Source organism: Dysidea avara, chromosome 15, assembly GCF_963678975.1.
Source record: "Dysidea avara chromosome 15, odDysAvar1.4, whole genome shotgun sequence".
In the NCBI taxonomy this organism is placed as follows: domain Eukaryota; kingdom Metazoa; phylum Porifera; class Demospongiae; order Dictyoceratida; family Dysideidae; genus Dysidea; species Dysidea avara.
Window position 1 is genome coordinate 6481761 of NC_089286.1, and position 26832 is coordinate 6508592.

Consider the following 26832-nt stretch of genomic DNA (forward strand, 5'->3'; position numbering starts at 1 on the left):
GCTTGACAATGTGGGGGGTACCATATCATCATGGTAACTAATTGCACACCTGTTGTTAACTTCCCACACTCACTAAAACATCATGCCATAGACAAAAATGTGAACTCAAGTGTATTGGTAATGCCAACTGACTGGGTCAATAATTTAGAAAAGAAAAATGGCTCATTGCAGCTTTACCTTGGCCCAAGAAACCTAAACAAAGTAATAAAGTATCAGCATTACAAGATTCCAACAATGCAAGGAATTGCTATTGAGTTAGGTAAAACTGTGTTTTTGACCCTAGACCTAAAAGATGGTTACGCAAATACATGAAGAGAGCTCATTGTTATGCACCTTCTATACACCATTTGATGAGTAAAAATTTACCAGAATGCTGTTTGGTATTATAACCCAGTGAAGGTCATCTGAGGGGAAATTCATAAACTGATGCTCACATCCTGTTTATTGTAAGTCGTGATTGTATGGGTTGGTTGGTATAACCTTTTCCTTTGTGCTTCTGTTTTGCCATAAATTTATGAACTGCTAAGTGTACAGGCTATTATTCTGTCCCTTCATAAATACTTGTTGAGATGAGGTTCTATGGAGATAAATCTAGTGGTGACGAACACTTAAACTTGAAATCATCTAGTGAAGTTTTTTTAAAGAATTAACTTCAGTTATGTGTGAATGAAGTTAGATATGTACCTAGGCATAATAGTCACCCCAGAAGAGATTAGGGTACAATTGTTGAGATGATTAGCCCTAATGACAAAGCAGTATCAGACACTTGCTAAGTAGCAGCTTACATCCCAGATGTTTCCAACATCCATCCAGCATCCCTATGAAGCTTCTCACATGGGGTCCACAGCAAACAAAGCTTCTTACAAAAATCAAAGAAATTCCAACTGTCACAACACCATACAAACTGATGCAAGTCAGCATGGCTTAAAGCTGCAGAAAAGCAAACCTGTTGCTTATTCCTCCAAATGTGTCAGTGCTAGTGGCTTGTGGTCACCCTAAACTTTGGACTTGAATGTTTGTCTTCTTGTATGGCTTTACTAGAATACCATGATTGATTGGCTGTTTTCCTGTGTACATACTTTAGGGTAGCAATTAGTGATCAGATTTTCAAAAAAAAAATGTTTTTGGAAAACCACTCTATCAATTTGTTCTTGTTGGATAGTGCTGGGACTGCTAATGAAGGCAACCTATTAATAGTGACATCATTGGTATGTGAGTGGTCTTTAACAGTTAAAACAGGTGACATGAGAGCTCTTTTGTGAGGTATGATTTGTGGCCTTGTAGCCACTAGCAAGTACTTTATTACATTGCCAACTAGTTTTCACGTGTGATAGAACATTGGTGATGGTTAATCTAGCCATCAAATCTTACAGTTTAGGGATTGTAATTGGCCATGGATGCTTTCTTTGTGCTACTGTTTCTGGTAGGGTTCCTTACTGTTCTAGCCTTTTCTCTTTCCTGCTTTCTAGATTACATGCACAAATGATGTCATATGTGAGCGATTGTGTATATTTACATGGTATTGACTACCATATGGACTGTCTTAAAGAGTACTCTTTAAGAATGGACTACTGAATCAGTAAGTGCTTTGTGATTTTGGATGGCACAGCAGTATTTAATTGGGAGGTGATCAGGTTGTTGTCTCGTGTGATCTGGCATCACACAAGACAACAATCTGATCACTTCCCAATTGATCTGGCTTCAGGTGATAATGGCTCGTGACAATAGTCATATGGCAGAAATGTCAATACGGCCCATACATACGATAGTTACTGTATAGTAGCGACCACAAAGGAGTAGGCGTGGCCCACGAAATAACATCACCCAAAAACCAGCCTCAATTTTCCCTGACAACAATGAGGCAGTATTGGTTAGGTAAAACTAAGCCCCAACAAGCTTTCAGATCGGCCCGAAATGCTTTCAACAAGTTTTCTAAAAAATTATTTAACGGAATTTTCTACTGACTGACTGAGTAAGTAACTGACTGATGTCTTCAGACAAGCATAACTCAATAATGGCTAAGGCTACGGGCTTGATTTTTTCACTATTCGACGTTGCTTTGGCCCGAGAGGTGCCTTTTAGCATACCGCAGTACGTACAATGCATTCTTCATGGACTTGCCACTTCCCTCCTTTGTGTTGCTGACAGCGAAAGGTGTCAATTTAGTGGTAGCACATGATGGCTTTTCTTCATAGCAGAAATCGTCCGTATTTTTTATAGTGGCTATTTTGATTGCAGAGGTGCTTTTCGAACAGTTCTTGATTCGTACTGCTGTGTAACTGGTTGAACATAGCTGACAACAAAGCGTAATGGCTGCTTCACTAGATGATAATTGATATAGCTGGGGCGCTTGGCGCCATTTTGGATGCAGTATGAACTCCCCCAGTCATAACAATTATTTACAAAAAAAAGTTAACAAACAAGTACACAGAAAAATTTAGAATTTCTGTGTACTTGTTAAAATGAGCTATTTTACAATGATTTTGAGTCATAAATTACAAGTGTCTTCATGGGGCATACACCCTGCAGTTGTGTTCACCTTCCACCTCCCTCAATTGTCTTCTTAAACCTCTGAAATTATATATATATATATATAAAAAGAACTTTGCGTGGGAGTATCAAAGCAAAAAAGTGTTCTATATTCGCCATAAAGGCACAAGTGTTCTATATTGGGCAGTTATAGAACACTTTGGGCAGTTATAGAACACTTTAGTAGACCACAGTTCTTTATCAGGTAGTTATAGAACTGCTAGGTCTATTTTGTAGGCTGATAGCCTACTTTGAGTGAGTAATCACTCATTTTGGTCAGTTCAACCAATCAACCAAGCCAGTGTAGGCTGATAGCCTGAATGTGCTGGCTGACCAGTCAACCCAACCAGTAAGATGAAAACCACTGGATTTTATTTATAGACACACTTGAAGATTTCGATGATGGTTTCTAGTGGTCAGCAGCAGTGAACGTTCTTAGTACGTTTTGCTCACATAAACGGACGAGTCCTAGGACTATCACGGAAATATGCTTATTAATATACCACAATCAAAAACTTTACGTATTGAGAAGACGGACTAGACTCACAAAACGACTAATGAAGGCGTAGCACAGTGCAACGCAGGCGAAACACAGGCGCAATGCTTATTCTCCGATGATAACACCCCTCCATGAGTTTCTAATTGTTTTGTGTGTCTTGTGTGTACCTCAAGTTGACAGTTCTCTATACCAGATAAAGCACTGCCTTTCGCTCGTGCTATACGTGAAATATAGCACTCAAAGAGTGGTCTCGAGACGAAATATAGCACTCGGCTTCGCCTCGTGCTATATTTGTCTCTCGCCCACTCTTTTCGTGCTATATTTTCCGTATAGCACTCGCGGCAGTGCTTTATCTAGTACATATATATATATATTAATACAACATCAATATCGTGTCCTGTAGAAAAACTCCAATAGTAGCTTGTGGTATATTTTTGATATACCACAGCAAACTAGCTTGTACATTTGATATACGCATCTGATTGGCTAAAATTTTTTGATAGTGTTTAGTTGTTTTACCAGTTAGGCATGTCCGACTTGACAACTACTGGTACCATAGTAACCAATACCTGTAACCCAGTAACAACATTGTTGCCTAGCAACCATTGCTATGTAACCACTAGTGATTTTAAAAATGATTTTGACACCATAGCAACGGTTGCTAGGCAACAATGTTGTTGCTGGGTTACAGGTATTGGTTACTATGGTACCAGTAGTTGTCAAGTCGAACATGCCTAACTGGTAAAACAACTAAATACTATCAAAAAATTTTAGCCAATCAGATGCGTATATCAAATGTACAAGCTAGTTTGCTGTAGTATATCAAAAATATACCACAAGCTACTATTGGAGTTTTTCTACAGGACACGATATTGATGTTGTATTAATATGTATATATAAAGCTGAAAAGCCGTCCACCTGTTTGTCTACATTCCATTCTGGTCAGTCTCGTTAACTACTGCCTCAAGTAACTACTGCCTCAAGCAAGTAAATTTAAAATATTTTGTGGCTAATAAAAATGATTTTAGAAATCAGACCAGCTATTGACTTCAATAAAGTCCAAGCTGATTACTTCAGCAAGATGCTTGTCATGTTTTGACAAGCTAATTGAAGGAATTTTTTTCTGTGCAAAAGTGACCATAACAGTCAAATCTGCAATGACTATGTAAAATTACATGTCACAGTTTATGATGTCCAAAGTTAATTTGCAAATTATTGTAGTAATAGTTGTATTAACATTCATCATTGGCCATACCAGATATTATTAGCTTTTTTTTAGTTGCCAGTTTTAGTTTATTTTCATGGATGAATCTTTTTAGTTTTGGGTTCATTAGATACGACAAAAGAGTGAGACCAGTTAAAGTGAAATTTACGTACGTACAGTGACACTGTGAGTGAAATGGTCTTTGTAGATTTTAGATAGCTCTAACAGTTCTTGTGCTGTGCATGCATAAAATCCAGTTTACAGGATAACATGTTTCAGTGCTTGCATTCTTTAAGCTATGGGTTTAAGGGTTAATGTGGGACTTGTTGTGATCCAGCCTAAACTAACATCTCCTACATGTCATGTGTACTGTGTAGCATATTAATTAAGCTACTTTTGTAATTTTCTTAATGTGTTTTACATACTGCACATTGCCTATTGTATACATGATATGTAGATGTTAGTTTAGGCTGAATTACATCATGTCCCACTGCATGCTATAGTAAAGGGCGGCAAAATCTAAACATGTGTTCTTTCTTGAAACCATAAAAGTGTTCTACATAATTTAACGTTACTACTTCATAGCGTGTATTTTTAGATATAGTGACATCACAGTATCAGCAGTTGTAGTGTTGTAGCTCAACAATGGTGTCCTAAGAGATCTTTGTAGAATGAAGCCAACTAGCCAGCTACAGAGAAAGTTCTTCCACATGGGGGCTAGCCATGTTTATCAATGACTATAGATGGACTCACACCTAGCCGTGATTTAGATATTTGCTCACTGTAGCATGTTACTAACTTTATAAAGCATTACACAAGGGAGTATCACGTAGGTATGCACTGTAGGGAGATCTGTGACCGCAGTCAAAGTCTTGACTGGCTAAAATTTTGCTTTGACCTGTGACTAAGAGCTTTTTTCAATCTTTGACCAGTGACCTAGCGACAACATTTCAGATTTCAGTACTTTTTGATGTTAGATTAGAAATTTTTAGCCTTGACAGTTGACTTAGTACGATTTTGGCAGTCTTGACCTTTGGCTTAGACTTTGACCGCGGTGGTCGCAGATCTACCTACAGTGAGTGCCTGTATGTCATCCCCTTGACTACATAATATTGTATAACTGATTTTTGTTGCGAGTGTTAAATGTTGCGGGTAAAAATATTTCATCACAGATTTTTGCAAACAACCTGTTGTCGCGAAAATAAATATCACAACTATTTGTTATTCTTTTGGACATTCAACGCGAGAGGAAATTGAGTGATAATCACAATAGATCTATACCACATAATAATAGTAACAATGTTTTATTGTAGCGGATCATGATACGAAAATCAATTCCTTGTGACAAAAACCACTATACGGTAATATTGTATGCTATACATATTGTTACCTTAGTGTTAATTTTCTCGTTACTGGTACCAATAACTGATTATGGCTTCTTCAAGTTAATTGCCACACTATGAACAGTAATTCATTGTAGCGCCCCAAGAAATAACTATAGTGTGTTGTTTTAGTGACAGTATATGACAACTGTTTATTTCTTGTGTGGTGTTGATTGATATTAGAATATCTCAATAGCTAATTCTATTTGAAGTCACATGATAATTTGCCAACTGCTGTAGGTACACATCAAAGTGGGTTTTGCGTAATAATAGGAACAGTGTGCCAGTCTGTATATACTCATTATAAAATATTGTTTCCTTTCATCACGCCCTTTGTCGTCTTGCAAATAACCAAACAAATAGTTTATCATTTGAGACTAAAGTTACTTTTTAAAAAGGAATTTGTGTTTAGAGAATAAGGAGCGTCCCTATTTGATCGCATACACAGTTTAAATAATTTATTGTCAACTGGACACGAAATCAATGACAAGCACAACTAACACAACGATACATCTCAGTCTATTTATATGTCAATGTTCTGATTATCATCCGTATTCTCTATCTCCCCCAAGTCTGTATCATAATCACATGATAGAGACTAATTTAATAAAGGATGATATCTTCTGAGGTTTGACCTTTAGGGGGTTGTCTGATTCGGGTAGAGCGCTGCAACTTGATTGGAGAGGTCTGTGGTTCAACAGGCGGCTGTGGTGAAGTCTCCGTCTGGGCTGGCTGTGGTGAGGCCATCAACTGAGGTGAAATAATTGGAGTTGTTGAGGGTGGTCTTGGTGACAATGTAGGTGAGTAACTTTGTGGAGGGATTGGGGCTACTGGTTGATCCTGTTCAACAGGAGGGGAGGTCGATAAGTGCACCTCAGGCGAATTGCCTGGAGAGGAAACATCAGGATGGATGGGTGCATCATCAGTATGTGTAGTGGAGGTTGGTGGTGACTGATCAGCAGAGCAGCTATAGTATGTTCACATTGAGCTGAATCCTGAAAAACAGCTAAAAATTAAAAGTGGATTTTTTCTTAACAGAGTTAACATTTCAGCCAACCAGATGATTATTGGTAACAGCAAAGGTGTCAACAACAGACACGTACGGTTTGGCTCCATTAAAAGTTCGGGAAAGGGCTGTATTGGACACTGTACTTATATGGCTTCCCCATAGGAAATGTATTGCGAAAATTTTGATTGACCATAAATATTATGTCTAACATTTGAACAACAAGATTTTGAAATATTTTTAGCGGGTCAAGCAGTACTACAAATGAGCCAAATTTCAAGATCGTGTGTAATTGCATCCATGAGTTATTAATTGTTTTTGAGGGTTCAGCTCAACGTGAACATACTATAGGTGGCAGGTACTTCAAGTCATCCAGTATCGATCTTTTCCTATCAGGTTTATACACAGTAGTATATTTTCGTAGAAATTTCTGATTTCTGATAGTAATTCTGCCTGAACCATCCACTCTAACAACATACTGATGATACTGACGTACCTCAATGACAATTCCAGTTTTATCCCATTTTCTGGGGTGATTACCAACCTGATTCTGAATCCTTACATGATCCCCGACAGACAGAGGTGGAAGGCGTCTGGTATGCTCTTGCCATCTTTCATGATTGGCTATGTGACGCCTCCTCAGTGCTGTCTCTCTAGCCAGTAATGACTCTTTCCACACTGGATGTGGCTGGTATTTGCCAGGTAGGATTGGGATGAGATCTTTGATAGGTCTGCCAAATATGCACATTGCAGGAGATAGTTTGGTGTCCTTGTCTGGAGTGTTGCGGTATTGCAGAATTGCTTGTTGGAACTTGTCCACATCAAGGTTACCTCCAGGTGCAACATTGTCAACAATTAGTCGCTTGATTGTTTTGACTCCAACTTCTGCTCTACAATTGTTGTGAGGAAAGGCCACTGAGCTAAGTCGGTGATGAACGCCCCAACTAGATAAAAATGATCTTGTCATGTGGGCGACAAACTCAGGCCCACCATCAGAAGACAGCTCATCCGGGATCCCATAAGTGGCGAATGTCCATCGAAGTACCGCAATGAGGCCTTCGGATCCATTCTGCACCCTTTCAACTATTGGCCAATTGGAATATCGGTCCACAATGACAAGGTAGTTCATTCCCTGTTGGTGAAAATAATCAGCACATATACATTGAAAAGGATACACTGCAAGAATTGGTGGTGTAGGTGGCAAAGCAGGTTGGGATGGTGCCATCTGGTTACAGTGGCTGCAATTGGCCCTAGTTGCTTGAATGTCGTAGGTGATACGTGGCCAGAAGATTGAAGCGTCCGCTCTAGAAATCATTGAGGAAGTGCCCTGATGCGCTGCACGAAGAGCAGACAAGCAGCGTTGCCGAAGAGATGGTGGAATAACGATTCTATCTTTGTACAGAATTACACCATCTATACTGTACAGATGCTCCTTAAATTGGTGATAGTCTCTAAGCTGAGATGGTAGCTGGCATCTTTGATCTGGCATACCATCTTCAATAATAGAGAGTAAGGAATGCATATCTGTGTCTGAACTTGTGACAATGCAGACCTGATTCCAATCAACTATTTGAATGTCCTCAAGTTGAGCAGCCGCAGAATGCCTCAAAGCAGCCTCCATGTCATCCGATGGTAGTTGATCATCACGAAGTACACCTGCAAAAAGTTGAAGAGGAATGTTAAGTTCCGGAGACACGAGAGGATCCGAGGTGATGTAGGAGATGTCATCATCTGATAATTCCATCTTGGATGGGATTGGGTCACCAGAGGGATACCTAGAGATAGCATCGGAAGCTCTGTTCTTGACTCCCAGAATGTGTACCATTTTTAAAACTATAGCGGAGAGTTTTTCCTTAAGGTTACGTAGTCGAGGATTGCTTACTTGATCTAAAGATCTATCTCCAAATATCTTCAATAAAGGTTTGTGGTCAACTGCAACCACAAGATTATCACCAAAACAAAGTGCCTAGCTTTATCGAGGGCATCTGCCACTGCCAGAGCTTCTCCCTCAATTGGCACATAACGGGATTCTGCAGGGTGAGTGAATCTACTACCCACTAGGGTGATCTTCCATCCCTGACGACAACAGAAGAGGCCAATTGATGGGCATGAGCAGTGCTTCTGAAAAAGCCAGAAGCCTATGCCATGCCTGGACCAATTTGTAGCGAGGCAAGTTGGTTTAGTTTTGTCAAAAATCTTCACTCCATCAGAAATTTCAGAAACAATCACAGTTTTGGACTCCTCAAATAACTGATTAAGACTACCATCCCAATGAAACATGGTGGCTGGTTTGAGCAGATTTCTAATGGGAGCATCCGTTCAGCCATGCTAAAGGCATATGTCACTTGATTGAGTAGATCTAACATCTGTAATGTTTCTAGGTGTAGGAAACTCCATAATAGCTCTAAGGTATTTCTTACAAGGGCGAACCGTATCACTTGTTATCTCAAATCCAGCAAATTCCGCATTGTCTTGGGCGAACACAAACTTCTCTGGGTTGAGGATGATACCATTTCGTCCACAGATGTCAAGCCATTTGGCTGCTTGAAAGAAACAGTCATGGATAGTGTCTGACCACAAGAGCGTATCATCCACACATTTAGTCTTCTGGGGGAACAATGCTACAACTTCATCGTAGCGCCTGGAGTAACCATCCCCTGAAGCAATGTATCTTTGGGGTGCAGTACAATATCGGTACCTGCCCCACGGAGTGATAAAGGTGGTATAATGACGATCATCAGGGTGAAGTGGAACACTGTGATAGCCATTTCAAGCATCACATACGGTTTTCTTCTTTCCATGGGGAACAGATCTAGCCTGATGAAAAGGAGATTGAGTATGGTGAGTTCCCCGAGTGGCATGACTGTTGAGTGGTTGAAAGTTAATGGTCCTCCTAGGCTTTCCATTCTTATTGGCACAAATGACCATTCTGTGACACCAAGTTACTGGCTCACCAATGGGGACAGGTTCTAAAACACCCAGCCTGACATCTCTGTCCAATTCTGCCTTAACGTCATCTTGCCAATGAATAGGGACTGGTATCGGTGAATGATAGGCAGTTGGTTTCGCCTCGGGGTCAATCATTAGACGCATAAGTGGTCCCTCCATCGTGGGCAAAGGTTGATGTTCACATGTATTAAAAGTGCTGGAGCCATAATATTCTAGTAAGAATTGCTTGAGCTTCATTATGTTTTCTTCGGTGGCAGCATAGGGGAGGGTGGTGGGGAGAGGCGGCGGTTTGGTCCTCCTCGGACAATCACATTTCAGAGAAGCCACTTCCCGAGAGGAACTGGTATGGTCAATACTAAGTACCTGGTGATCCACCCGTGGAGGTATCTCACCTACAATTGAAAATTGAGTTGGTATAATACCCAAGTCCATACAAGCTTCCCGACTAAGAAAGAACTTATCTGTATTGTTGGTGATGTAAACCATCTGTCGAGTCACCCTCTCACTACCTGATTGGTCCCTCCCAGATAACCTAAAAATCATAGCACCCAGAATCGGGATGTCACGATTGTCGGCAGAATGCATCCGCATGTTAACTGGGATGAGATCCTCACTGGAAATTCCTGACTTCTCAGCCAGCTTGAGCCCTGCCAAGCAACTCTGGCACCCTGTGTCTGCCATGGCATCAATTAGAATATTGCTTGGTGAGAAGGATAAGTGAAACCCAAAACGTTTGTAGTCATCCTTCTCCACTCTCACTGATAACCTGACAAATGGCTGGGGCTTTGATGGACGCCGCAACCATTTGTTTGATGGTTGATCATAAACATGATGATCTAGGGAAACAGATGCCAAATTATGCTGTATTGTTAACTCACACAAGGTGTCAAATATTGCACTCTCATTAGTGGTATCCACTCTGACCTTGACCTTTGCTCTGCAGACACTTTCAAAGTGATGGTCCTTGCCACAATGGCCACAAACTGTGCCATACTCTGGGCATTCTCTGCGTCTCAGACGTGCGGGTGCACTTTTCCATGACCTCTCTTCCCACAATATGAGCATGAATCCTGCTCCCTTGGTGGTCTCTCCACAGTGTCCCTTTTCTGACGCTTATATGTACTGCCAGCAATGGCATCAGTTGCATGTGGCAAAAGGAGCTGGGTAACTGACCTCTTACCAGCTTCCTTAGCTTCTATAAATCTAAGTATTTGTTCAAAGGTCATGTCCTGGTTTTTATCACCCAATAGATCGAGCTGAATCTCAGCATCTTCCATACCCCGGCACAATACGTCCTGCAGTATGGCTTCAGTATAACCTACATAAGTGTCACAATTTGTACATTTTTGTATGAACTTACATACACTGGCCTGCCCTCGAAGTCTAGCTCCAAAAGCACGAATTGGTTCACCGCTGTCTTGTTTCATATTGTGGAGCGCCACTCTGGCCACCATAACATTCTCCTCCCTGACTGCCAGGGTCTTCACAGCCGCAAGTACCTCTTCTTCTGACTTTCCCGTAAGGGTTCCTCCAGCATTTCGAGTAAGGTCCCTTTGTAGTTGGTCGTCGCAGCATTCAAATAGTTGGATTACTTTGTCCGCACCTGATAGGTTAGTCGCTCTCACATAGTCACTCCATCTGGACTGAAAATACTGCCATTCCTCCGTCGTTCCAGCAGACGATATGCATGGACGTTTCACCTTTTCAGCTTTCGCCGCAGGAGCAACAGGGTGGGGTACAGCATGGACGCTTGCATGGGTTGTGATAAGGGCAGCAGCCACCACAGGGTCCACATCCGGCGTTTGGTACACGCAACCTTCAATTGGGCACCGGATGGCAGGCATCTCTTCACAATAGCGGTGCTCTTTAATTGGACCAGCTGACCTTTCGCCAGGTAGATTGCCAAGCCTTTCGTCCCGGTCTTGAGGAAGCCAGTCGCCAGACAGCTGTCACCCTGAGCATTGAGTTGTGCTTGTCATAGAGAATAAGGAGCGTCCCTATTTGATTGCATACATAGTTTAAATAATTTATTGTCAACTGGACACGAAATCAATGACAAGCACAGCTAACACAACGATACATCTAAGTCTATTTATATGTCAATGTTCCGGTTATCATCCGTATTCTCTAGTGTTGACTGTCATCTACAGATAGTGCACTGAAAAATTTGCGTATGTGGGACAAACTTTAGCTGTATTCCATTGCAAACCACAGAAAGAGTGTAGTGCTGATACCTTGCAAACATGGGTTGCTGTTAGGTTGCAGGTTCAAATCCTGCTGATGGCTTTGTTTTTCTTAACAGAAGCACACCAAATTCCATGCATTATCAGGGAGCATGTAACTTTGTTAGCAGTAAATTTCAAACATGGCTACCAGGTATTATAAAACTAACTTTTAAAAATTTTTATTAGGGTATTGCATAGAGGCACATGCTTGAGTATGTACCAGGAAGTGTATCTATGGAAATGAGGTCAAATGGCATGACAGAAGAATGATGGTAGTACAGGCGTAGCAAGGTAACCTTTTTGTTTCATAGCCAGTGACACATGTCAATTTTGCATTATTGCAAGCTTTTCTTTGTGACTGGACAGCCTTCCTATTCAATCAGTTTTGCTGCCATCTCATAAGACGATGGAGTATTGACCCATTCTTGTTGCACATAATAATAATGTTACATCACTAACATAAGACACCATGTTTGAATTTTGCCCATAATGTTAGCAGTTGTGATTTGGAATTGTCTGTTCTTTCTTAGCAACAATGTTATAATGGTAATATATGGAAATGCAATTAACTGCTGTAACTAACTTAAATAGTGTTGTACCAATGGATATAATATTAACTATATAAGTATCAATAGTCTAGGAAAGAAAGAAGGCTAGCTAAGAACAGAAGGCACGTCAAATCATTTGGACAAAAGAGCATGCAACAATGCAATTTCTCAGTTGAATCCGTTCTTTTTCATGTGAATGTGAGAGGGAGACGCCACTTTCAGTTCCAAGAGATACACTATTCCTTGTAGCCAACAAGGCCAGTGCTGTCATGTTTTGATTTTAAATTACCTGTTCATCTATACAATGTATTATATCCATTTTACAAATCAGCATGAAGATATTACTTAATCTCATTTGTTGCGTGAACGTTGAACACTGTATTAGAGTGACTGTTCTATTAGAGTATCTCTATTGTGTATTGTAATTTTGTGTTATAACTCCATAGTTGTTAGTCCAATTCATTTGCAATCACAAAAAGTTAAAGCTACAGTGGGTAAGCTATCCACTCATTGGTGTTCCCATTAGAGGTGTGTAATGTGGGGTGATAACCATTTCAAATTTCAATTGTATGCTTGCTCCCCATGCTTTGTTTTTGCATCATAACTCTTAGCTGTTAGCCTAATTCCATTGCAACCACAAAAGATTTGAGCTGCAGTTAGGCACCGGCCGATTATGCCGGCATAATTTAAAGCATAATAGGTGACCAAAAGCATCAAGCATAATGCCAGCATAATAGGGACGATATTTGAATGCGCAATACGCGCACCTGAAAGGTGGCAAATATTCACTGTCAATAGTATTATTAGTGAATTTTATATTTAAAACATGTAATATAACGTACTAAACCATTTCTTTGTTGGTTATTCACACTTTGCAGAAAAAAGATCGAGATACTCTAATAGAGCAGTCACTTACTCTAATAGAGCAGTCAGGAAAGGCTGATATACTCTAATAAAACAGTCAGCTCTAGAGCATAATCTTGATTTTGAAAGCATAATTTTGAGCATAATAGGCTTAATTTTTGAGCAATGCTCAAAAGCATAATAGGTAAAATTTTGGGCATAATAGGCCAGAGCCTAGCTGCAGTGGTAAACCTACTCATTTCCTATTTAAACAATGTACCCTTTAGGTGTTACAACAAATAGGTCTTTTAATTTGAGAGTCCATTCATAACTTCACAACTATTTATCCTATTCAAACAAAATTTGGTTCCAAAATTGATCTTTTTAACATGACCACCTCCCTCCCCCTTTTGTTAAAGTTCAAGGCAATCATCAGATCACACATTTGTGTTTTGTGGCAGTTTGTGTGAATAAAAAGAAGACAAAGGTATCTTAGTATTGCCTTAAGGGATTGCACTCAAATATATATTACGTGAGCTCCTAAAGGTACGTACAGTGTATTCTCACAGCAAGATATTATGTTCTGTTCAGAAAAGTCAGCACGAAGCTACGTACAGTAAGTGTGCATGAAATTGTGTTGTTGTTCCTATTAATAACTTACTGGCGTAGCGATGGTTACTTGGGCCACACAACACACTACCAAGGTCATTACATAACAGTGACAGTCAAGCAAGTGTGCCAAGTCATACATGTGTACACACATACACGCAGTTTAGTGTAGGTCTTTATTTGCATAAATTCCTTTGTACGTAGATAGCCAAGGAAATATGTAGGTTATAAGTTTCTTAAATTACAACTTGTGTTTAGGTTAAACCATTCTCGGAGGTTGTGTCTCAACTTGCTGATGACCTTGGTGTTGTCAAGGAACGTATTCTAATCTCATTCAACACTGAAAGTGTTCCATTAAATGCCACCCCCGATAGCCTGGGACTAACAACAGTAGACTTCCTAGGTAAGTTGTGAGAGTAATTTTTGTGAATGAATTTGTTTATTAGAACAATTTAGCAAAATACAACAGAATCTTCCACTTAAATTTTTCTGTCAGAAATTTTACATTTGAGTAGAGATCACAGAAAGAAAAGCAATTAGCAATGAAACAAGGGATGTCACCTACACCTGCAGCTGTACTAGTGAACCTACTTTAGTCTGTCAATAGTGTAGCTATGAATGAAGTAAATGTCAACTAGTATAGCTCCAGATGACCTCCCTTGTTTCATCGCTGCATAGTGCTTTTTTTTCTGTGATCCCTACTCAAATTTCTAATTTTTCCTTCACTTGTTTGTTTACTGATTTGTGGTAATATATTTCATTATCATTGCATACCACATCAAAGGAAAGAATGGTGCCAGACACATTAATCATGTGACTGAACACGTTGATGACTGAAATATGAAGTCGCCATTCTGCTTCTTTTTCAGCTATGTTTCATCTGTTACAAACAAACAACAATACGAGAAGTGCCTCTACAATCAATCCAATCACTACGGTAATTACTACTGAATGCTCGCCACAGCTATCAATTGTGAAGTGGCCATTTCGCTTCAGTTTCAGCTATGTTCCACCTGTTACACAGTGTTACGAACAAAGAACAGTACAAGAAGTACCTCTCCAATCAATCCAGTCACAGTACAGATAATAAAGCACTGAAGCCATGTTGTGAGGTACGTACCTCCAATCAACATCTATGCAGTAGTGGAGAATGAGATGGGACACAAAGGAGGATAAAAGTAGGTCCATGATGCATGTATTGTATTAGCTACTGCGGTTGGCAAAAAGGCATGTTTTGGGATGAAGTAAGTCGAAAATCAAGCCTGTAGCCTTATTCATAGTCAAGTTACGCTTGGCAGTTAGTCAGTCAGTCAGTTAGTAGAAAATTTAAAAATCATAGAAACTTGTTGAAAGAGTTTGGGGTCAGGGCTTTCTTCCTTCATAACAGCTTGGCAGTATTGGCTAGGAAAACGAGTCTTCAGTCTTCAGACTGAACTAACATCCACGATCCCTACTATACAGTACTACTGTACTGTATGCCCATTACAAAATTGCACTTCTAAACATAAGAATGTCAAAACAGAACTCATCAAGTCTCATCTTAACTTGAGGAGTTGTCAGATACAATGCATTCATATACACGAGTATGTCGATTATTAAATGATCAGCTCTTTTGATATTTGAGGTACTGAGAAACCTCATTAATACACAGGGTCATCTTAAGTACCAAAAAGGACAGCCCCCATAATGAGTTGACTTTGTTAGTGAGGTGACCACTAAGCGAGGCTTCACTTTACAGTGGAACTATTCCTAGGGATCAAGTTAGAGATAAACTGCTTTATAAAGCACATCTGTTAAGGTCCAGTACTACAGTTGTAGCTAATCCACCAGAATTTTTTTTTTTGGTGGAGACTAGAGCATTTTGCTCCTACCCACCCAGCCTCCATCTACGTATAATCCTTTCTCATTTTATCGTCAGCTATTTGATGAGATCTCCTGATTTATGATCTTTCTCTTCAACAGTATTCTCTTTGGCTAAAAATTGCAGATCTAATAATTCTTTTACAGTCCACTATTAATTTCCATATGGGAGTGGGCCATTCCTGCAGCCCCCCTAGCATAATATGCATGATAAAATCCACCTCCAAACTAGATTGCTAAATTCCATGTCTGCAGTTCTTAAATTCATTTGGCCTATTACTTAGCCGTCTGTTCTCCTCCACTATCACTGACCGCATATGTTGCACTGGCTTTCTTGACTGTATTTCTAAAATGAACGCTGTGCATGGACTCCAATTTTTTCAAATAACTCCCCAGTGGTATACTATATTGATCGGTTTAGCTACACGCTTGTTCCCTTTTATCAGATGCTCTAGTGATGGAGAAGGCCATTACTGATGAGCCAGTAGTATCACCAGAAGATGACCCCAACCAAATCACCATCAGAGTACAGAGTACCACCAAATCTGTCAACTACCGACTTAAAAGGGTATGTAAACTCTGTGCATACATTATGTGACTCCATTGAATGCCAACATACCAGAATGAATTGAAAAAGACACTGAATTCCATTACATACCTAAATCACATATGTAAGTACCTTTACAGTTTGGACCCCTGAGATGTGGACACCTTGACAATTAAGACACTTGCCCATGATCTTAACTGTTTATTATATTGAACAAGAACATTTTCAAATATTTGGAATACAGCAGTACCATTACTGTATGCTACATTGTTGGAATGTATGAAATTTAAAACACAAATAAAAATGTGTCATCCAATTTGCTAACTGTATGTTTATTATTGTTTCAGGCGGATCCTCTTGACAAAGTCTTAACAGCATTCTCCTCAACAATGGAGGTTGCTAGGGAGATGGTTAAATTTGTGTTTGATGGGGATGCAGTTGAGCCAACTAGTACAGCAGAAGAGCTGGGATTGGAAGATGATGATGTAATTGATGCCAGAGTAATGACAGATGACTGATACACACACACTCTTACATTGCAGTGCAAATATATGTATATTAATTTGTGATGTTTAATTACCTCTATGTTGTACATGAATTTTTTTGTCGTTGAAGTAAATATAAAGCACTTTGCAAATCATTCTAAAATTCAAGAAGATTTCATAATAGAGGTCACCTCTGTTTTTTCCAAAATCCTAATAGAACACTCAGCTAAACACCACCTTAGAAATCTTTCCAACCCCAAAAGAAGCCTTAGAAGTTAATTTGGAAGAGGTTTAGATCCACTAGCAAAGATGAAGTCAATATATAGGACCTGATAAAGGTACCTTTTTAAAGAACTAAAATCTGCCATTTTGTTCATCTTATTTTTCTTTCACAGGGTTAGAGCAAAATGTTAGTACTTTTTGGGGATAAAAACTACATAACTTTCCGTCCTATGTCTTTCTCCATGTCCATGATCTATTTTTAAATGCACATTGCAATGTAAACATCCACTTTCAAGCAAATTTGTTTCACCTTGCCATTGATCTTCTGACTTAGTCTCTGCAAGAGAAACCAATGTGTTAATAAGTATCCAATCTATTCACATTAGCATGTTCATTTGAAAACCTTATACCATTACCTATGAATTATTATGAACCACGGTAGATAGAGGTCACCCTGTTTTTTCCCGAAATCCTAATAGAACACTCAGCTAAACACCACCTTAGAAATCTCTTCCAACCTCAAAAGAAGTTTTAGAAGTTAATTTTGAAGAAGTTTAGGTCTACTAGCAAAGATGAAGTCAAAAGGACCTGATAAAAGTACTTTAAAATCTGCTATTTTGAGCCATTTTGTTCATCTTATTTTTTCCACAGGGCTAGAGCAAAATGTGATTACTTTTGGAGGATAAAAACTGCATAACTTTCCCTCCTAGCTATATCTTTCTTCACGTCCATGACCTATTTTTAAATGCATTTTTCAATCTTTCAAGCAAATTTTCTTCTTGTAGGTTCACTTTGCCATTCATCTTCTGACTTAGTCTCTGCAAGAGAAACCAATGTGTTAATATGCGTTAATATGTATCCAATCTACTCACACTAGCATGTTCATTTGGAAACCTCATGTCATAACCTATATTTTAACCACAGTATATTAAGTTCATACCAGAGCAGCAATGTTGTTGTGGTATTGTGATCACATAGCTGAAGCCATACTACTGCTGAGTGCTGACCACAGCATGCTGAACATTCCCAGGAGCTCATAATGCACCTATCAATATTAAGCCCCACTACCCCCCTCCCGGGCATACATGGGGGATTTGATCCTATTTAACCTTAAAAATTGCCCCACTAGTGGGGTGTTTGACTGTTTAAAATTTTAGCACTTGACTTTATAAACTATGCACCTCCTGCAAGAATAACCTACTTTCCCAAAGTACACTACATGGGGATTTGACTACTCGTCATGCCCCACGGGTAGGGTAGATTTTTTTAAAAGTCAAATCCCCACCCTTGCCCGGGAGGGGGGTGGTGGGGCATAATATTGATAGGTGCATAAGCGCTGCTGGAATAAGAAAAATGTAGGGGTTAACTTTGAAGGACTATATAGTGCGTGAATGAAACTCCATACAAGTGAATGGAGTATTGGCTTAACCGAAAAAATCCTTGAGTAAACTTAAATTACATCTGACTTGCCGGGCTGGCAAAATATGGTGCAGTCCTATAATAGTCTTATTGCACAATTTAATTGGAGGGAGAAGTGGAACCTCTTGTGGATCAGAGAGGACACATGACATTATCACTGTACCAAACATCCCTGCATGGCCATTAAAATTTTGTCTCTGCCAATATAGTTTATTAATTTTGTTAATAAAAATAAAGTGTTACACAATAATTATGCTATACAAAGTGTATGCATGTACAATTGGGAAAGTGTTTATTGAATACAGAGTTCAAGTTGATCAACGATGGGAGCTCCCCCATAGGAGGAATAATCATAGTGTGTACATATCCAAGCTTCTATATCATCTGTAGAGGTCCCACTTAACTCTCAGTAAAACCATAGATAATAGAGTAAAGGGATAGGAAACGCAAGCAATTTCCGGTTTGATTTCCGTTACGCGTGACTTGAAAGGACAAGACAGTTTTGTGAGAATTAGTGTTCTAAGCAGCGTAAATAGTAATCCAACAGACTACAGTAAGTATTTAGGCCTATGTGAGAGATTTTGGCGAGAGAATTCAGACCGTAGATTTTGTAACAAAGCGTATCGCATTAACCGTGATTGTTACACGCTGTCACACTTTCGCTCATCGTACCTACATGCCTCGTCCATACCGCTTCTTTTATAGCCGGTTCCACTTTCGAATCTTGTGGTAAGCTAGGCGTGTCACCAACACAGTCTTTTAGCGTTGCGTTGTACTGCAAGGTGGTTAAAACTTTTGGTTAAAAATGGAAGATACTTAGTCGTTTCTTCAAGCAACAATTCCTGTTTTGCTCCGATATTTCCTCTGGTTCCCTCTGTTAAATGGTAAGAAATAGGTTTATCACAGTTAAAAGGATAGAATATATTTACGAAGAAAGTAAAGTGGTTTAAAGTAATTTTTGGGCCGTTTTTTTCACTTTCAATCTCCTTTAATTTTGCGTATAACTTCCTTGAGGGTCGGTACCATCCTATTTCCCTCGATTACTTACTTGAGTTCACTGTAGCGAAGTTTCACAGTCGTTGGTTACAAAATTCTGTCGTTACAACAATTTGTTTATCTTTGATACAAGCGCAGCAAGCGTAACGAGTATGTTCGTGACGTACTACACGGAATTCCAATAGAAATGTACGTATTTTGTGACGTCACGTTATTGCGTTTCCTATCCCTTTACTCTATTATCTATGGTAAAACCATGGTTGGGTAGGGTTGTCACAGCAATAACTGTTGATGCAACCAGATCCATCCCACAATGGATCATTGAAGTAATACTCATTGGCATTCCATGTATTGTTAGTTCCTGATTCACAGTAATAATCAGTTCCTACAAAGGAAGCAGGAGAGTATACAGAATTAGGAGTACATGGACAATTATACAGATCCAAAGATGCTACACCATCATTTAGACTACAACAAGTTTGATACTGAAATTTGATTGGCTGAAAACGTGGTCTCTAGATGCTACACCATCATTTAGACTACAACAAGTTTGATACTGAAATTTGCACGGCATTCTTTCTTAGTACACTACTCGCAAGATTTTGTGCAATCTTACAAGACCTTGCAAGCAATCTGGCGAGCTGATGCACATGTACACTGGTCTTATATGCTGTACACTACATTATACATGGTACCAAGAGTTTATAATATAGTAGCAAGGGAGAGTATCAAACTGGAATGCATTTATCAAATGCACTGCCACTAGTACAGTACCAACACCTCACTCTTCTGTAAAATAAAGGCTTCACCATATTCAACATCTATCAACAGTTCTCTCTTACTAGTGGAGTCGTATTAAACACCAATCGATACCTCTCCATATTAGGAAAGGTATTAATTTCATCAAAAGGTGAACTTGTGGCAGTGCATGCATTTGTACAGGTTATATTGAGTGTTTGATACTCTCCCTCTTCTAGTAGCGCCCTCGCTGCGCTCAGGCGCTACAGCCCAGGGACTTCGAGTTTTCTAAACATGATCCCGTAGAAGAACCCTGGTTCTTGACGTCTAACTATTATTTAGACTACAACAAGTTTGATACTGAAATTTGATTGGCTGAAAACGTGGTCTCTAAATCTCGTAGAGCCACGGTCATGTCCGATAGAGACCACGCTCTGAGGCGATACGAAACACGATAATTATGCGCCTGTAACATTGGCAACGCATGGGCATTTAAATGGCTAGTAACAGCCGTACTGAATTAGAGGGAGGTGTAATGGGCTTGTTTGTACTAATCAGCACTACATTACTTGCTTACAAGCAGCTGTCGAGGCACAACAACAGCAACAATGAGTTGTAGTCCACTCGCTGAGTCCAATACTTCGATACATAGCACGCGCCTGTAACATTGGCAACGCATGGGCGTTTAAACGGGTAGCAACAGCCACGCTGAGGTCCCGCCATGTCGGGAGGTGTAGAGGGCTTGTTTCTAGTAATTAGCCATACATTTCCTATTTACAAGCAGCTGTCAACTCAAGGTACAATAACGAGTTGTAGTCTAAATATTAGTGATCCAGTAATATTCTAGCAAGAAAATCTGGAGGTAGTACATATACATATACCATAAGGTTAGTACTGCCATACCTTAAGTGCAATTGTTGTTACACAAGACCAGGGCATTTCCCTGATGTGTTACCTTCTACATATGAAGCCATTAGCATGAATGCATCTGCATCTAGCTAACTGAAAAACTTAAGTTTGTAGTGTTTAACAATGTACATGTAGTTGTCCATCTGAACATGTGTCCTGTCTGAAAAGCAAAGTGGTCATTTCACAGCAATGTTCCACCCTTTACACAACATTACAAACAAAGAACAGTATGATAACCATCTCTGCAATCAATAAATTCATCACAGAAGTTGCTAATGTTTTTCAGTGATAGCCAGCACAAGAAACCATTTGACATGCCACCCACAAGTCAACACCTACATAGTGGTGGATAAAGATATGGTACAATGCAGTGGCATAGACCCCCCACCCCCCATCGGCAATTGTCCATCACCACTGAATTCAACCATTGTTTGCCCTTCCATCACAAGCTCACCATGTAGCTATCTGGTGCAATAACCATCTAACTTTTGAACTTCATGTGCCCAGGCCATGCAGTATTGCTAGCACCAAAGGTAGCCTCACTAAAGTCACATAACAAAAATATTAGTCACATATTCCATAAATAGCTTACTCACGTGATAGTGCATTTTCAAAATTTTGTCCAAGACCAGTGACCTTCTGAGGCTGTCATTCAATGATACTGAAGACTACGAGGTGTTGATTAACGTAAGAGCTCTACATAGTTTCGTTGTTCTTAGTGGAAGTGAATGTGTCAAGTTGTGCTTGTCGTGGCACAGACATGTATCTATGTCTACATATTGTACTTAAAATAGTTGGAGTATAGTGTTTAAAACTGAAGGAAGCATGTTCTGGCTCACTATAGGGGGATAGGGGTTAGAGCTAAGGATGAAGTTGTGGAGTAATCAGACGAAACCAAAATCAGTGTGGCCATGAGCGCAAGGGCGAATGTGTTGGAGTACGGTTGAGGCACATGAGATGGGAAGGCTCAGTGAGATAACAGATAGTAATTCATAATAAAGTAGCTACGTAGTTATGATTTATCATTAGCTGTAATTATACTATACCGTATGTTGGCTAGCCTATGTTTGGGTCATTAGCCTTTGTGCAATCATTATGACAATGTTGAGCATTTTGCGTTAGGGTTTGCCCCCTTCACCTTCCAGTTGGCTATGCCACTGATACAATGCATGATGCATTGTATCTACTATGACAGGCAAAATGGCATGCCTTGGGCCTAAGGACAGTGAAGAAATCAAGACCATAGTGTTTACCATAGTTGAGTTTTGCTTGGCTGAAAGTGGTTTGACAGTTAGTTGGTAGAATGTCAAGAGTTTAAGTAAAATTCCATAGAAACTTGTTGAAAGCATTTTAGGCTGTTCTAAGCACACATTTGAATATTGTACTGCCAAGTTGTTTTGAAGAACATTGAGGCTGGTTTTTATGTTATATTTTCTGGCAGGAAAATGCAGAACATTCATCACCATATAGAAGCTTTAATCATTCCAGACAAAAACTCATGTATATTTTGATGATGTATTTCACAGCATTATTGTGATGTTCATTTGTCATATTTGTTTGGGTAAACACCATAGCTATTACCAACATAGATGATACATAGACTCTGTTGGTGTGGCCACTATGCAAGGACAATCATATTTGTATTTATAGCATAAGTAGATAGAAAATGCTACATCGTGATGCTGAACAATTATTGCTCTTTAATTTACTGAAAATGTCACTGAATACTACTGCAGGATGGTGTACTTCACTGGTATAGAGAACCATCAACTTGAGGTACACACAAGACACATGAAAAATTAGAAACTCATGGAGTAACCTTATCATCAGTAGAATAGACACTGCGCCTGTGCTGCACCTGCATTAGACTAGGATGAGCAAGAGGGTTAGTCTAGTCCGTCTTCTCAACAATTAAATGGTTTCAATTGTGGTACTTAATAAAGTATATTTCCGTGATATTCCTAGGACTTGTCCGTTTATGCGAACAAAACGTAGTAGGAACTAGAGCTGGGACGAAGCTTCGAATGCTTCGTGAGTTCGAAGGTTAGGCCACACCAATTGGTAATTATGTTTCTGGTCCTTTGAAAATCAGTTTTAGGTGCGGGCGGGCAGAATTCAGCAACAAAGCACAATGAAGTGACTGCTCAATTAGAGTACTTTTTGTGATTTACTGACTGTTCTATTAGAGTATATCGATCCGTACTATGCACTCTGCCCATTTCTTGCAGGTTTTCAATGATAAAATACAAATTATGACACTTAGATAGTTAGATTTAGCATACTTGTTGCAGCCCAATATTTGTTTCTGAAATCCAGTTTTTTCAAAAAGCTGATGCGGGCATTTTACCCATGTATTTCTGAAATTTCACATTCTCCAAAAAGGATGCGGGCGGTGGACCAGAAACATAATTACCAATTGGAGTGGCCTTAAGTAAATTTCGAATTATAAAAGTATCCTTCGAAGCTTTATAATGCACTCATAGTCTACGAAAGAATTACAAATGAATGTCATTATTGTTATTGCAGCTGCTTATTCCTCTTGTGGGGTCACACAAGGAAATTATTCAAACATCACACTAATTCGTATACAAGATCTAATTTTTATAGTAACAGAGTAATCAATGACTGGAGTTCATTACCCCCAATCTATTGTTGATTCTCCCTCTGTCAATGATTTTAAAACACTGCTGGACAGACACTACAGTAATTGCTTATTTGATTTTGTATAGTAATTAGAATAGCTAAGTACATAATAATTATTAATTTTGTTTATGGATGTACAGGCATAAGCCTTTATCCTTAAAATACAAATACAAATACAAATTGTGTGGTCATTAATGTTTGTCTCTTCACGATTGATCTTCGTGTGTCACGCCCACTTTTAAACCATTGCATTTCAGCTTGCTACCATAGTTGCACCTTAAAACACCTTATAAAGTGATAGATAATGCATGGAAAACGTACTTTAAGCCATTACTTGGTGTTTACCTGTGCATGATTGTAGTATAGTGGACACGCCCATTTTCAATCGATCGATCGTGTCATTCAGTACTGCTGATGTTCAATTTCCAAATACTTACAAACTTATTAAATAGGTTTAGAAAGATAAAACTTAAGAAGGATGTGCATAAATACCAGAAAACCTGTAACTTGAAAAGCTAACACCGAAGCTTCGAATGTTCGAACATTTTATTAGCGAATATTCGAAGATAAATTTCAATATTCATCCCAGCCCTAGTAGGAACATTCACTACTGCTGACCACAAACAACCATCATCAAAATCTTCAAGTGTGTCTATAAATTGAATTCCAGTGATTCTGCTCTTACTGGCTGGGTTGACTGATCAGCCAGTGCAGTACAGGCTATCAGGCTTGGTTGATTGGTTGTTGTACTGGCCAGAATGAATAAGTGATATACCATGCTTTGTGGCTATGCTTGCTATATATGGTGTAACATCACACATACCACGAAATTTTGCGTATAATAACAAGCGCCTAAGTCAACCAATTACCTGAGCTGCAGAGTGTACAGTTGATGAACTCTTGTCTCCTTTGTGAATAACTCATTAACCATGAACAGATGGGCATGGCATCGCTACAGATTCTGAAACATCTGATCTATTGATGATTTCCGATCTCTAATAGGTACTGTTGGCTTGCCTTTTTCCTCATTTGTGTCCCATATCTTTTTTTTAGCAGTGCAAGTTGTCAATCATAGTATTGTTATGGCTTCCCTGTGGCTTGATTTTATGGCATAGTCACGCCAGCCAGCCTGTGTGGCTGGTAAGACTATTTATGGCATAGGTTTCAGTTCCATTTGAAAGTAAGGAGTTCGCATGATGTAATCACATTGCTTTTGCCTGTTTACATCATCACGCAAACACCACAATTTTCAAATAGAACTGAAATTCCAGGTAGCACCATTGTTTCTTTAATGTGGTATTTGTGGGTCCACTAGACATAATAATGTTACGAAAAAGGTAAACAGCAAGCACTAGAAAACATTCTTGATTTTTCCTTGAGCTTTCTCACTAAACAAGTAATTAACTTTATGGCTTCTGTGGGTGCCTTCTTTTTACCACAAACGATGTTTTAAAATCAATTTTAGTGTTCTCTTTCATTGTGAGGCTGCTGTGGAGCATTATATACTTTTAAGACTGCTCTTTGAAACAGTCTATGTTAGTAGTTCATACCATGAAACATAATAAAAATATGTCGTCAGTAGAAGTAGTTTCTCAAGATTGTACACTTACCTCAGTACAAGTACAACTACAAGAAAAATGGGAATTTTTAAAGTTCGATTTAAGAATCATGGAAATAAACAGTAAAGATCATCTACACTTGCAAATATACTGTACTAGTGGACACTTAATTCCTAATTAATTGTACATACTTGTATATATATATATATATATTATTTATGTAATAATAAGCAGTGAATGCACTAACAGAGCAATCCTTCTCAATCTATTGTATTCTCATAGCACTATGTACAACTGCCATTCTATCTCCACCAATATAGTATCATTTTCAGCTTTCCCACACAAAATTTGCCATATTTACTTGGTGTAGCAATTTATAACCAAGGAAATACATATGGTAATTAATCAATGTTAACAATGTGTACACAATTAGTTACTGATGTGTATACATGTACTGTATAATACAATTGTGATGTGAAAATGTTATTTAAAACATTATGCAATTTATTGAATATAGAGCTCAAACTGGTCAATCAAAGTAGAGCCATGGAGAAATATATTGTGGCTGCATATCCTAACTTCTACATCATCTGTAGTGGTCCCACTCAATTCTCGATAAAACCATGGTTGGGTAGTGTCATCGCAGCAGTTGCTAGTAATGCAACCAGATCCGTCCCACAATGGGTCATTGAAGTAGTAGGCAGCATTGCTATATGTATTGCTATTGTCTCCTGATTCACAGTAATAGTTAGTTCCTACAAAGGAAGGAGAAGGAATCTCAGAACCAGGCGCACATGGACAATTATACCGATCGTAATGATTTCCCAGACCATCATATTGTCCGTTAGCAAATGTCCAGATGTGCTGACGTGGGTTACCATGAGTGATCGATAGTCCGTCAGTATAGTAGCCATTTATTGACTGTGAAGACAAAAAAGCAAATGAGTCTCCTTTGTGGTATCCTCTTGCTCTACCACACACTTTCTGATAACTTGTACCATTAGTGGAGAAGTTTGTAGAGGAGCAAGTGTTACTATCACTGACAATACGACAGAAGGTAACGTTAGAGTAAGTGTCTTTACGCCATCCACTGGGACAATTATCTCCTGTACTGATGTCAACCTTGGCAATTCTTCTCCATCCTCCTCCCACACCAGCACATGTGGGGATAAAGCCACTAATTGCTGTCATGTTACAAAATGTCCACTGGTTGACGTTGATACGATAGTATCCTGACTTGTCAGCAGTTTCAGAATTATTGATGTAGATGTCCTCACAAGATGATCCAGTATAAGTCATCCCACAGTATACTTGAGTGGGACCATAAGTGATAAAGTAGTATCCCGGTCTGTCACGACTTTCAGGATTCTTATTGTAGATGTCCTCACAAGACTCACCAGGGTAGAAAGGTGATTTAAACTGATACTTACTACACTGCTCAGTAGCCATCACCAGTTCCTTAGTGAGGATCACTGTTATTATGAAGATCACTGACAACATTTTCAACAAGCTTGTATGTAACTGACTGTGTGTAGTATGCAGTGCATGCCATTATATTCCAATGGAAGCTGTAGGAGTGTACCAGTGGTAGTTGATAAACAGCAAATGGTGATTGATTACTGGCTACTTCACAGATCAGAGTTACGTCATTGGTGAGTAT

The 26832-nt window shown here is 39.2% G+C and overlaps 2 protein-coding genes across 2 annotated transcripts in view; one reads left to right on the forward strand and one right to left on the reverse strand.

The window, feature by feature from the left end:
• LOC136246049 (NFATC2-interacting protein-like) overlaps positions 1-16849 on the forward strand; it is a 34323-nt gene extending 17474 nt beyond the window's left edge. The window contains exons 4-6 of the mRNA XM_066037496.1: positions 14053-14197; positions 16101-16222; positions 16549-16849. Of these exons, the coding sequence (XP_065893568.1) occupies positions 14053-14197; positions 16101-16222; positions 16549-16719 (438 nt within the window). The 3' untranslated portion in view covers positions 16720-16849. The remainder of the gene's footprint in view (positions 1-14052; positions 14198-16100; positions 16223-16548) is intronic.
• Positions 1-25838, reverse strand: part of LOC136245727 (sigma intracellular receptor 2-like) — a 209173-nt gene extending 183335 nt beyond the window's left edge. The window contains exon 1 of the mRNA XM_066037211.1: positions 25827-25838. The gene's annotated coding sequence lies outside the window, so the exon portion shown is untranslated. The remainder of the gene's footprint in view (positions 1-25826) is intronic.
• Positions 25839-26832: the final 994 nt, after the last annotated feature.